Consider the following 14016-nt stretch of genomic DNA (forward strand, 5'->3'; position numbering starts at 1 on the left):
GACAACATCTGGTATCTGTTTCTTTGTTAGTGGGAAGACTGGCATTGCATGCTGTTCACCAGTGTATTGTAATCTGGTGTGTAACTTGACACTGCAACTCTGAGCGAGTCTTGCAGATGTGCATCAGTGAGGCGTGTTCTGTGTTTGTTCTTGATGAAGTTCATGTCAGAAAACGCTGATTCACAGAGATAGGTTGAACCAAACAGGCTGGTAACTTTCATAGCTGCTGTGCATACCCCACTGTACTTTTCTGTGTCAACAAGGCACCAAAAGTTTGGTGCAGCCTGGTAGACGTTGAGGTAGAGGTCATTTTGCAATGTTACGATTTCAAGCTCCACCTGTTCAGCATCCAAGTTGAACGTTGCACTTAGTTGCTCGGCAATGCACGTTATGTCCACGTTCATGAAAGGATTGGAAATGAATGACACACATGACTCAAGCTGATCAAGGTCACAAAACCTATTCTCAAACTCTTGCACAAATCTGTTTATGACTTGACAGTACTTTTCTGCAACTTTGTCAAATGTCTCAGATGCAGAAGCATTGTCTTTCAGCACCGACTGCACAGAGGGAAAGTGCAGCACCTTTTTTCTCTGTATATGCACAGAGAAAATGTTCATCTTGGCTTTAAATGTATTTAAAGCACTTATCATATCAACAACAGTCTTACCCTTGCCTTGCAGCTCGCAGTTCAAGTGGTTTAGTTTCCCAGTAATGTCCGTTAAAAATGCAAGGTCAAGTGTCCACTCTGTGTCCTCTAGCAGCGACACGTCTTCACCTTTGGACTGCATGAACTCTTTGATTTCACCCAAAAGTGACAAAAAACGAAGTAAAACTCATCCTCTGCTGAGCCATCGGATTTCTGTGTGTAGCAGCAGGTCACCATATTCAGCTGACATCTCCTCCAATAGCACCTTGAATATCCTGTGCTGTTTCGCTTTGGAGCGGATGCTGTTTATGATTTTCACAACGGGAGTCATCACGTGCCCAAAGCCGATCACTTTTACACATAACGCCTGCTGGTGAATGATGCAGTGGCAATGCAGAAATTTTGGGAAGTCTGGGTCACCTTTACAGCGAGCGATGAAACCTGTATGTCGGTCGATCATAGTAGGAGCCCCGTCTGTAGTCACCGCTACCAGCTTTTCCAACGCTACCTTTTTTCTGCACAAAAAACTCCTTCACTGCGTTATAAATGTCAATTCCCCTCATAGTTGTCTTTAGGGGTAGTAGTGTCAGGAGGAGATCTTTTGTGGAGAAATCATCAAACACCAGCCGGATAAAGACCAACAGCTGCGCTGTACTGCTGCTGTCCACGGACTCGTTGCTCTGGATGCTAAACCACCTGCACTTTGCCAGATCCTGGTCCAGCTGATCGGCCAAGTTACCGGACATAGCTGACACTCGTCTAGCTATCGTAGATGCCCCAGGTTGGACATCGGAGAGAATGGAGATTAGATCGGTTCCATTTTTCTCGTCTTTAAGTACAGTGATAGCAATTATCATCATTGTTTCTTTGAAAACTTCTCCATCTGAAAATACCTTCTTCTTCTTTATCAGAAAATGTGTAGCTCTAAACGAGGCTTCGGTTGCTTTTTGGGTGTTTGTCGCCGGCCTCGTGAAAAAAGACTGCTGCTTACCCAAAGCTGCCTTTAGCTCACGGGCTTTTTCTGCCCGTAGCGCGCTGCCCAGTGGGTAGTTAGCATGGTAGATTTTGTGACACATAGTGAAGTGTCTCTCCACAATGTGCTGCTCTGCCGTCGCCACAGTCGCCCCGCAAATTAAACACACGCAGGTTTCTTTCACAGTAGTAAAAAAGAACTCTTCCTCCCATTCACTGTGAAAATGATAAGTTCTCTTTCTTTTTTTCGGCCATGTTTTTGGGGCAAGAAACCGCATTCAGTCCACCCGTCTTCGCTGCGCCCGCTAGCTTACTCTCCATGAACTAACCTTTGAACTATACCTTTTCAACTTCAATATGGGAATAGTCAACTTCAATATGGGAATAGTCAACTTCAATATGGGAATAAAAATTTGACAGTTTTAAAAAATTAAATAATTAAATTTAATTAGAAACGCATGTCAAATTTTAGACGCAGCTCACTGGTGAGTTGTGTTATTTTTAGAACAGGCCTGCGGGCGACTCATGTGGTCCTTGGGGGCGACCTGGTGCCCGCGGGCACCGTGCTGGTTATTTAGCAATTTCATATTAATTTACTTCAAGCACTTTTTAAGCACCACTAGATAAAAATGGCTATTTTCAAGGTTTTCCAGGACTTCAATTAAAAAACATATTCAAGTGCTTCAAACACTTTGTATGAACCCTGTTAATAACAATCTAGAAAAGCACATAAATATTCAAATTGAGACGAAATTAGTGTATTTAGCGGTGTTAAATGGACAAGAAAATTAGTCATTTCTTTTTGCATTTCTTTTGCTGAACTACACTAGAGCAGCTTTCTCGGGACAGTGAAAAAGACGAAACAGCATGTAATCATTTAAATGCGGCTTGTCTGAATGTGACTCCCAGTGACATGTCGAAATATTCAGATGCAAAAGCTGTCTTCGAAATTTGGAATATTAATTTGTAAAATATTTGCATGAAACAAAAGAGTAGATTGTGAGTTTCATTTGTGGCACCATTTGTAAATATAATAATCTTTTTTCTCTCCATACCAGAGCTTTACTGATCTGATATAGACTTTGTTTCACTTTATTTGTTGCAGAATTTGATTAAAGCGTGTTACGGTGAAGATGATCTATTAACTAGCTAATGCCAAGAATAAAATTGCATTTTAGTATGTTCATAATAAGATTGGTATATTCCTAGTAATGATAGAGAAATTTTGATTGTGCTTGCCTGATCTGTGTTGGTGGGCAGGTACGAGATGGCGGTTTGCAGGCTGCCTTGGGAGGCCAGCAGGCCGGCATACTGACTCATCTTTTCTGCCAACAGGGTGCCTACAGCAGGGGCCACTCCACTCTGAGTCTTCTCCACAGCCTGCCGCAGTATCACCACTTTTTCCACCAGGTCCTTCACAGAGGAGAAAAAAAAATTAAAATCAAAACAAACCAAAAACATCAGTCAAATCACTTATGGTTAAATGTTTCAGATGTTAGAATGTCTGTCATACAAGCAGGACTAGAATTTTTTTTTATATGCATTTATGAATGTCCTTGCTTTCATTAGACTGGAGCCTTACCTGCAGTAAGAGAGGGCTGCTAGAATCTTGTGCTTTGGACCAGCAAGACACCAGCTGCTCTACACTACCAGCGCAGATGTAACAAAGACAGGCCTCTGCCTGCAGAGCAGAGTCTTCAGCAGCCTCCAGCCTGGAGCCCAGCAGCCCTGAACACACAAACCACCATGTCTGCCATCAGCTTAGAGCTTCCATTTGTCTACTCTTCAGACTCTATGGCAACATTCTCATTACAAAAGTTTTAAAGGCACAAATCTGATTTTTTGAACAGTGTGATGCAAAAAATCTCATCTGCATACATAATCATATCATTAACATAACAATGGCTTGCCCCAGATTTTACATTTATTGTTCATAATGCATATGTCTGTTGATTTTAGGCTAATAACCTACACAAGTAGGTGGGACCCATTTTGTTCTTCGGATTCAGAAGAAAACATTCAAGATGGACTAAAAGTGGTGAGATAAATTAATCTGATCATTCTAGAATATCCCAGTCCACATTATACTCACCACATAGGGAGGAAAACTCCTCAGGTTTGGCATAGGTTATGACTGCAGCCAGAGCCTCCTTCCAGTTCTGAAGATCACATGTCTCAAGTATATTCAACCAGTCCCTCATAACCACAGCACTGATGAGCTACAAAGTGAAAAGCAGACAGATTTTGATGCAGAACTATTAGATCAATAAATTCTTGCCATTAGAGCCTCAGATAAAAATGTTAAAGCAACAATAAGGAAGACGCAACACAAATATATGAACTCCAATGTCTTGCCTCACCTTGCCAATTTTGCTTTGAGTTTTCGTCAAGTATTTCTTCTGGGTTTTTTCAAGAAGCTCTGGTCCACCCGCGATGGCTAGGATGATTGCATCTGCCATCCGGTCGTCGTGGAGACAAAGGCTGACCGCAGCCTCAAAGTCCCCAATGATGAGTGCTTGGGTGATCAGTCTATCTACATCTGTGGCACCAAACCAATCAAAACCATTAGGACTACTAGAAGAGCTCAAACAGTAACTCAAACAAAGACTTACATTTCATAATAAATTCAATCCTTTTAACTGACATTAAATTGCACAGGTCTCCAATTTCTAATGATAAACACTTGCCTTGGTTAACTTTGATGTTAGATGGGATCTGCAGAACAGGTTTCTCTTCAGCAACAGGAATCTCTGCAAGCTCTGGGCTCTCCTCGGCTGCAGGGGCATCTTCTGCTATTATGTCTCCATTCTCTTCCACCTGGGTGTATGGCAGTAGTTACTAAAGGCTTAGAAAACCAGCTTTACTTTTAAATTTTATCATTTAACTTTTGTCTGAACACCAAAAATACCTTAATACTTCAGCATAACCAATAATATTCAACACTGTTAAAAACTCACTTTACATATTAGGGTTGAAGCAAAAGTTCGGCCACCAAATACATTTGCCAAAAAGTGTTCAGCCAGATAACAACAATGCTGAATGTTCTGACTGAATGCATCGGTCTGTTTTTGTTATCCTACTCTACTTATTAATGACTTATTTGTACAATGGATTTCCAGTGCAGAAACTTCTTACAAACTGAGCACACAACCCCCTGATCAATACATGCAAGGTATAACGATTCAGGTTCATTTGCAGGAACACATTTAAAAGTGAAATTTGCATAATTGTAAGTTAATGTCAGGAGCAGTAGATAGAGCAGAGCAATAATAAAGCAGCCTTTAAATGTGGGCTTTAGTTTACACATTTGATTGGTTGCACAGAGTGAAAATATATGAAAATTTCATCTACAATCATGTTATTTTTTTCAAGCCAAAACATGCACAATGAAACTAATAAAGCTGTTGCTTAATAAATAGTTTACATTCAGAAGATTTACCAGGCTTAATGGATAGACATTTTTTTTTTTTTTACACAAAGGAAAGGATTTTGTACAATGTGCAATAGGGTATGGGTTTAAGGGCCGGTTTCCTGGACCAAGTTTAAGGACATTAAATTGTGAATCACTGTCGGCATTTCAAATGAGTCCTCGATTAGGCTCAATCCATGTCCAGGAAACTACCCCTAAGAGTTTATAGTTGTATATTTTAGTTTTGTAATTCAGATATACTGAAAAAACAGAATTCAAAGCTGCAATAATTTATTTAATCATACAAAAACATCCATATAAAAGAATATTGACATTTGGTATTCAGGATTTGGTCCCAGTACAAACTGATCCAACCAAATCTTTGGGCACCATGGTTAATCTACAATGATTTTTAATGCCATGCCTTCATTAATTAAAACATAATTGGAAGGAATTTACAAAACATGTCAGCATTCCTGTGTGAAACCCCGAATGATGTTTCAGAGCACTTAACCTTAAGCTTAATTCTTAATTCAAATAGCTAATATTTTGCAATGAGTGAAGATTAGCAAACCAGGGCAGTATAATGCTATCACACAGGGATGCTGTGGGAGAGGACTGGACTACGGCGGGCAGGTTGAGGGTACCTCCTCTGGCAGGGTTGGCTCCTCTTTACTTGTATTGGCAGTTTGGACCACATCCTTGGATTCCCCTTCAACTAACGGTGTAATATTCAGATCCAGCTCAGATTCTGGCTGACCGTTAACAGGAAGAGTGAAGTCCGTCTGGGGTGCAACGTCTAACTCATCCGTTGGAGTCAAGCCGGTTTCAGGTTGCTGTGTCATAATGGGTGGGGTAAACATGGGAACAGGCTGTGGGTCAAGCTGAGCTAAGAAGCTTGGTACATGCTGGAGGGATGTTGGAGTTGCAAATTCTAACTGAAGTCCAGCCTCATCTGTGAGGTCAGGAGATGAACGAGACTGTTGCTGCTCAACAGCAGGTAATAACACTGGTTCTTCTGCATCTCCAAGTGGAGTTAATAATGGCATTGACTGTGGTTGTTCAAGAACAGGGTCTAGAACTGTTGCTGATGCAAAGTCATCACCGATGCATGATGGAACTACCTTTGATTCAGGATGACAACATGGATCTAAAGCTGGTGCTGACAGCTGAAGATCGACTACCGGTAAATCTATCTCAGTCTCTTGTGGAGCTAGGGCAGGCACAGAGTGAGTTAAAGTCTCTTGATCTAGAGAAACCACATCATACTCAGGCTCATGTAAAGCACCAGAAGGTGCAATTGTAGGCACCAGCTGTGGCTGGGATTCAGATATAAACTGGTCAACCTGCTGTGTCATATCAGGAGATGGTTCAACAGGATATGCTGGTGCAAAAGCAGATACGAGATCAGATGGTGGGATGAGGTCAGACGGTGGGGTGAAATCGAGCAGAGACACAGATGAAAGGGAAGGCTCAGGTTTGGCTTTGAGGTCAAGAACATGATCGCCAGAGGAATCAGGTGTGAGATCAAGTAATGGTTCTTTCAGAACCTGCACACCAAGCTCAACCAATGGCTGGTATGCAGGTTCCCCATGCAGAATTTCATAATGTCTGAGTGGGGCAAAAGCAGAGGGGTCAAGCTTGGGAAATGGAATGATATCTAGTCCAGGTGTAGGATCACAATCGGGTATGGTGGCAGGGTCGAGTACAGAAGTAGAGGAACTCTAGACCAGATGTAGGGTTGGGAAGAGGTGTAAAAAGTTGCACTGAATTCAGCAAAAGAAGATTATACAGCAAAAGTTTCAACATAAGCATGCAAGGGATGGTTGAGCCTTAACTGATGGCATAGCAGATGTGGATTGTGTGACAATTAGCAGAGACTGCTCCATTAAATTAAAGAGACATGCTCAGCGATAAAAAAACATGACAAACATGCAGAAGGCATGCAGAGAACTGGTCAGAAATTAAAAATCTTCTCTGGGGCAGATGCATTAATGCAATGCATGTTAGTTTTAAATAATCTCATTTTTGACAATAGAAAAAAAAATGTCAAAATAAAATGATACGGGACACCAAAAGTAATGCTTTAACCTTTAGTACCACATACTTCTTAAAATGAATCGTCAAAGAGATACTGTAAAACCCACTGATCTTCAGATAACGAGCCAAAATTTACCCCATTAAAAGTGCCATTCACCCGGTTATTATCAATGAATTAGCATTTCAAATTTTGAATCAATCACATATGTAGTTTAGTCTACAACTCTGTACGAAGGACCTTACCTCATTGCCTTCATCTGACTTGAGGTCTTTCCTTTCTAACGCTGAAGCAATCTGAAAGCACACAGTGTATTAGGAGTATTAGTCTGAGACTACAGGGATTGCTTGCAGCTAATCAACTGGTTACTGAACAGGTCTTATATAACACCTACAAATAACAATGGAACACGGCACTTTAGAACAAATTTAAGAGCGACTCCAGTTAATTTCAAGAAAAATATACCAAACGTGACATTACACTTTATAACAAGTTATTTTTTGTAAAACACCACGACTAGGAGAGTAGTTCTGGCTGTAACATGAATGACAGGTTAATAATAATGTGCTCGTTCTAATACGTTATTGCTTCTATTGTAACAGCTCATACACAGGGACTAGTATGGTGGACGCTCCACATGATACATGACTAACAATAGACGGTTTTAAAAAAACATGTTGTGCATAATAATCGTTGATGTGGTGATGTTTTCTATTGCGGCTATAACGTAAGTAAGAACAGGAATTAGCTTGTTTCTCGGACCTCCTGCAACCTTAAATCTATTTATAAACCTTTACAATGTGTGACGTGTTGTTCAATAACTAGTTAAACATTGTCATTTTTGGCAAATCGCTGTGGTATAAGTGGAATAACACACTCCAGACCTGAATGTTAAACAAAATAATGCACTTCGAGGTGGCATTTCAAACACAATAACTCACACTTGTGATATAGTTGTAGAGACATCTAAAACTACTCGTAGGCTACCTTAGCTGTAAGTTATACGTCTTAATATATAGCTTTATACAAAGCTGCAGAACATAGTTTCTAAACTCCTTAAGGTTTTGTTTCCCTCTTGTTGTTTTATATAGGGTTATTTGGTTTTCCTGAATGTGGTGCGTTGAATCCAGAAGTATGGAAATGTCTAATAAAACTCTCTCAAACATTTATCATCGAATGAAGAATCAAAAACGTTACTAGATTTGCTCTTTAAAAATAGCACGGATGATTATATGAAGTGATGAATTAATGATGAAATGAGGAGGCAAAAGAATCACCTTCAGCGCTAGTTCCTCCTTCTTGTATCCCAGAAGTTCCAAGTATTTGCCCCGGGCATCATCTTCAAAATGGACCTGAGAATAACACATTAATTAATTAAGCTCCATGAATCTCACGTGTATTACAAATCAAGTACTATGAAAGCCTGAATATTGCTCTAGCCTCTGATAAGCATGACTCTACTTCCACCTCTTTTCAAGCATCTGCCTGCACATAGCCAATATATTACCTTTAGGAAAGCCCAAATAGTCTTCTCAAACTCGTTTTGCGCAACTTCAATCTTTCTCTGGCAGAATTCCACAAAGCTTCCGGCAGTGAGAGTGGCCTGAAGTTGGTTTGAGCGATCCAAAAAATCTGTATCAGTGACAACCTGGCTAACGTGGACGACGTGGGCCAAGGGCTGCTGGGGTTGCTGTGGCGTCGGCTTGATGTTTTCCAGTGAGACAAGTTTACCACCAAACTGGCAGATGATGAAAAGAAAACGAAACTGGTCAGAGACTATACATGTATACCAATGAAGCACAAATAATGACCAATAAATACATAAAAGATTCTGCTCGGTCATGGACTACAGTTAAACTTACCGCAAAGGAAGCCCCCACTGGTCTACGGATCCATTTGGGTGGTTTCTTCAGTGGTATGACGGTGCTGTTAGCACTGCTGGTTTGAGGCAGCTGCAGCGGGGGCAATGTCTGGCCTGTGCCAAAGGGATCCATGTTGGCAAACGAGGAACTTACCTGCAAATCATGAAACAGATCATGTAGATGCGATATAGGGGATAAACATAACCAGGATATGCACAGCAACCTCTTGTCACAGCAGAGCTACCTGATCAGCCTGAGCACTGTTGACAGCATCATTATTGCCTCCCATGATTGAGCAGATGCTGATACGCCCATCGAAAGAAGCAGCAGACAGAAGAGCTGGGTTCCTGGGGCACCACTGGATGTCAAAGCACCACTGAGAGCTTGGAAGCTCATACAGGACCTGTTTAAAACAATCACACACACAAGATACACACAAATAATATATAAATCAGTCAATAATTCACACAAAATAATGAACAAGTTTCATAGCCGTTGCCATTAAAAAAGAGGCTCTGATCAGTAAATAAGTATACTGGTACAGTAATGTTTGAAATATTGTGAAAGGATCAAAGGCAAGTATTTTACATTGCTAAGAGGCCCGGTGGGGTTCGATAGTGGCTTGTTTTTGAGGGTGGCAATAGAGACCTTTCACATATGTCCATTTAGATCAAACCCTTAGTATGTTACCCTTTTGGGGTGATTGGCTTGTTTGGATTGGTCAGAACACATTAATTGCATTCAGGTGTGGACCAAAATAATCAAAGAATCCACAAGGTGTACAATGAGCCAAAAATCACAGCTGACGTGCTGCAGACTAAAAAAATAAATAATTAAAAATACACTACACAAAATGTTTTGTGTACTAGTAATTTGTGTTATAATATTCATATCAATCTGGATGTGGACTAATAGATGTGAGAAGGTCCCAAGAATCACTAACCTCAGCAGTGTTCGGATTCCAGCAGAGGATACGGTTATCTTTCCCACAACTCAGCAGCAACTCCGGGTCAGCCAAACTCCAAGCAATTGCCAGAACACCCCTGGTAACACACACACACACACACACACACACACACACACACACACACACAAAAATCTCAGTCACCCAGCACAGTGTTGAAAGAAAACAATGCAACTAACTCATGAGCTAGAGTTTGAGCCATTTCCATAAAAGGTCAACATAATTTTACATTTAGAACTTTGCAACATGATATCAAATGGGTTTTTTTTCTACCTTGTGTGGTTCTCTAGGACTTTGAGAGGGGAGGTAGCAAAACGCAGATCCCACATTTGGATGACAGGCATTCGGTCATCTTCAGAGGCTAAAACCAGCTGAGTGGCAACCTCTGGGTTCCATGCCAGACCAGAGCAATGCATCTAAACACATCGTTTGAAATGTTCCCTTAATCACATATTTCTGAATGTTCAGACATATTCAAACGCCTAACGCACACAGCAAAATAAAAAATAAAGAGACAAGTGACAGACCCTGTTGCTGTGGTCGCTGACTTTGATAATGAGATCATTCTTCCTAAGGTCCCAGATGGAGGCTCTGCCGCTGGGGCTGGCTGAGGCAAGGATGTGTTGCACCTGGCAGTTCCATGCTACGCAGCTAATGTCCTCCAGAGGCTAACAATAGCAACAAGAACATCCACCAACAAAATAATCAGCAAAACAAAAATCATGAGGCTTGCAGGGGTATGCTAGATCCTTTATATTGATTAAACATAATAGCAATTAAAATGAATAACCCATTCTAGTACCACTGATTATTCCACATGAACTTGGTATGTGACGGCAAATTTACTACCAAAGGATTTTTTTTGTTCAATAGAATTCCTGAGAATAAATAAAACCACATAGGAGATGTAAATACAATGTGTGCACCTGTGACTTCGGTCCTGGAGTCATTGGCGTACTGAAGCTGTTCAAATCCCAGATGTAGATCTCCGACTCATTACCTCCAGACACAACCAGATTTGTCTAAAAAAATAAAAATACAATACAATTTTTATAGTCTGACCAACATATAACTCTGAAGTGTAATTCCATGTACATAGTATCTGCAGGATTCAGAATACAGATCAGATGTTACCTGAAATGAGTTGACGTCTAGCGCTCGTACAGGCCCTGTGTGTTTATCACTCTCAGTGATGACCACTTCACTGTCACCAGCAATGATCTTGGCGGGATCATAGAGAATGATGTTACCAGTCTCTCCTCCAGCTATAAGAACTCCAGAAAGCAGGCCCTGGTCATTAACGCCATGTGGTCCCCAAACAAGCTTGTGGTATCTGGAAAGAAAAAGAAAAAAAGAGCATTAGGGACATTAGACCATTATTATATACCTTAGATGGCAAAAGGGTTGTAGACACCTGACCATGACACCCATATGTGGGTCTTCCTCAAACTGTTGCCACAAAGCTAGAAGCACAATTGTCTAGAATGTCTTTGTTTGCTTTAGCATTAAGAGTTCTCTTCACTGGAAGTAAGAGGCCCAAACCAGTTCCAGCATGACACAATGTCCATGAAGACATGGTTTGCCAAGATTGGAGTAGAAGAACTGGAGTGTCCTGCACAGAGCCCTGAACTCAGCCCCATTAAACACCTTTGGAATGAACTGGAAAGCTGACTGTGCCCCAGCCCTCCTCGCCCAACATGATCACAAATCCTCACAGCCACGCCACAAAATCTAGTGGAATCCTCCACTCTTCTGGGAAGGCTTATTATAATAGCACAGGGGGACTAAATCTGGAATGGGTGGTTCAACAAGCAGATATGGGTGTGACAGTCAGGTGTCCACATACATTTGGCCATATAGTGTATAAACACATGGAAGCAAAAGTTTACCCTCCTAAAATTTAGAACAAGACCGAATAACAAAAGGGGGAAAAACATAACTAGAAGGGATGACTGACATGCAGTAAGGCCTCTGTTGTCCTTCAATAGTCAGTAATTGTTTGCAGATCGCAGAGCAGATCCCTTAACCCTAGTTAGCACTGTAGTGTCTTGTCAGTCACTATAATTCAGGGCATAAAACATGTTTTCACATTTGTCCTGAACATAGGAGTCAATACACAGGACTCCAATTACGGGTATGTTTCATCATCAAAGGTTTGCTTTCACATAGATGAATACCTTCCAAACAATTTTATAAATCACTTTCACTGTTGATGTTCGTTTAAAGTGTCTTTACTTTTGCATAGCACTGCCAGTCAAAAGTTTAGACACACTCTTAATCATTTTTTTTCTCCACATTTTACAATAATAATAAACTCTGGAGTAACACAAATGGAACGATGGGAATTATGTTGTGATAAAAAAAAATCCCAAGTAAATAAAAATAATTTTATATTTTAGCATCTTCAATGTGGACACCCTTTTTGCCTGGAATTTCCAGAAATGTATTCTTGGCATTTTCTCAACCAATTTCTTGAGGAATCCCCCTGAGATGCTTTTTAAACAGTATTAAAAGGAGTTCACACCTACGCTGGACACTTATTGGCTGCTTTTCGGAATATTTCGCTCCAAGTCACCCTTTTAAAACAATATTTCTTGCAAATAAAATGTTCGTTTTCTAATGAAAGAAATGAATGTCAGCACGATTATATTTTTGTCTACAAAATCGATTACATTCATCAAACATTAAATCATACACCTTCAGATCGTAAAGTTTTTAAGATCATGACAAACATTTCAGGTAAGTGTCTCCAATCTTTTGACCGGTAGTGCACATTTAGAGTGAAGCCTTTTAGTCAAAGACGCTAGTTTACCTGCAGAAATAATTTAGCATTTTTTCTTTACTCTATATATCTAGGACCAGCACCTAGAGAAGGCACTCACCCACAACATCCCTTTCCCTGCTATTGTGAAACCTGAACCATGGAAGTAGCACCATAAGCTGATGCAATCTTCTAAACCTACATAAGAACAGTTACTTGACGCCTACCCCTATAAATAGATATCATTGACACACAGTGCAGTCTGCATCAGAACCCCAGTGAATGCCAGACAACAGTGTTTAGGTAAACCAGATATAATCCAGAAACATCTGGATTAAAAAACTATTTTCATGGTTGACCAATTATATCAAAATCTCAGTTTAAATAACCTTGGGTCGTTAAACCCCCCATAAACAGCTGTCAAGTCTAAACCTGGACTAATCTACACTGATAACTGTACTCAACCTAAAATGCAATAAACCACATTTATAGCACATCTCTGTTGAATTCTCTAATCTGATTGGTCAGAAGGTGATGATTCATTTCCTATGAATCAACAGTTCTGCCAGCAGTAATCGAAATCATAGGTTTATATTAACGTGCTCTTTGTAATACATTATCTTTTTGAGAGTAACAACTCATTCACAGGTACATAATCTAAGGATAGTAATGAACAGATTAAAAATCTTTTGTCTGAAAAAGCTTTCTTGGTCAGTACGTTTTCCATTGCAGGACAGAAGAAAAAAAAAAACTGTATAGAGATCCTACAACGCAAGTTATAACAGGAAATTTCACAACATGAATGAAACGTTAAAAGCGTTAAAAAGAACAATGTGATGTTCATCAATGCAAACTTTGGCAATTCTCTGTGGTATAAGAGGAATGAACATACTGGACTCTGCTGTTATTTGAAACTAATCGACTACAACGTCATGATTATTTCCCCATAACATCACACACTAGTACTAGCATAATGTAAAAGAGCCACCTGTGAGGTGAGGAGAAAGCACCACATGACTTCATGGCCAATGCAGGCTCAACCAGGTCCAGTTCGAAAATCTCCAGTAAGGCATTGGTGCTAAACGTAGCATCGAGCTGCTGAGCGGAAGTTCCTTCGAAAAATAAGAAAGAAAAAAGTTTTTATTTTTAACCAAACACAATAGAGAAAGCCAAATTGTTTTAGCAAGACTGGAAGATGAATACAAAGAAGAGACTTCATATTATTGCTGATATTACTTGGGTAACCAGTGGTTACAAACACACTCAACTTTACTCTTGTTTTACTGACAGTACACATTCCTTTAACAAAAGAACAAAACCATTGTATCTGCATAGTACATTCAGAGGCTCGAAGAATAAGG

The 14016-nt window shown here is 40.2% G+C and overlaps 1 protein-coding gene across 9 annotated transcripts in view; it reads right to left on the minus strand.

Moving 5' to 3' along the window:
* Positions 1-14016, minus strand: part of sec31a (SEC31 homolog A, COPII coat complex component) — a 31348-nt gene that overhangs the window by 13358 nt on the left and 3974 nt on the right. For 8 of the 9 annotated variants that reach the window (XM_053645108.1, XM_053645107.1, XM_053645105.1 and 5 more), the window contains exons 3-19: positions 13644-13767; positions 11029-11227; positions 10821-10916; positions 10422-10562; positions 10168-10310; positions 9874-9973; positions 9175-9333; positions 8931-9083; positions 8576-8806; positions 8346-8420; positions 7314-7364; positions 5678-5866; positions 4309-4438; positions 3982-4160; positions 3714-3840; positions 3204-3349; positions 2861-3034 (exon numbers count right to left, since the gene is read on the minus strand). In XM_053645108.1, the coding sequence (XP_053501083.1) occupies positions 2861-3034; positions 3204-3349; positions 3714-3840; positions 3982-4160; positions 4309-4438; positions 5678-5866; positions 7314-7364; positions 8346-8420; positions 8576-8806; positions 8931-9083; positions 9175-9333; positions 9874-9973; positions 10168-10310; positions 10422-10562; positions 10821-10916; positions 11029-11227; positions 13644-13767 (2417 nt within the window). The remainder of the gene's footprint in view (positions 1-2860; positions 3035-3203; positions 3350-3713; positions 3841-3981; positions 4161-4308; positions 4439-5677; positions 5867-7313; positions 7365-8345; positions 8421-8575; positions 8807-8930; positions 9084-9174; positions 9334-9873; positions 9974-10167; positions 10311-10421; positions 10563-10820; positions 10917-11028; positions 11228-13643; positions 13768-14016) is intronic. The other variant, XM_053645113.1, reaches the window with a different exon arrangement.

This window comes from Ictalurus furcatus, chromosome 16, assembly GCF_023375685.1.
Source record: "Ictalurus furcatus strain D&B chromosome 16, Billie_1.0, whole genome shotgun sequence".
NCBI lineage: Eukaryota > Metazoa > Chordata > Actinopteri > Siluriformes > Ictaluridae > Ictalurus > Ictalurus furcatus.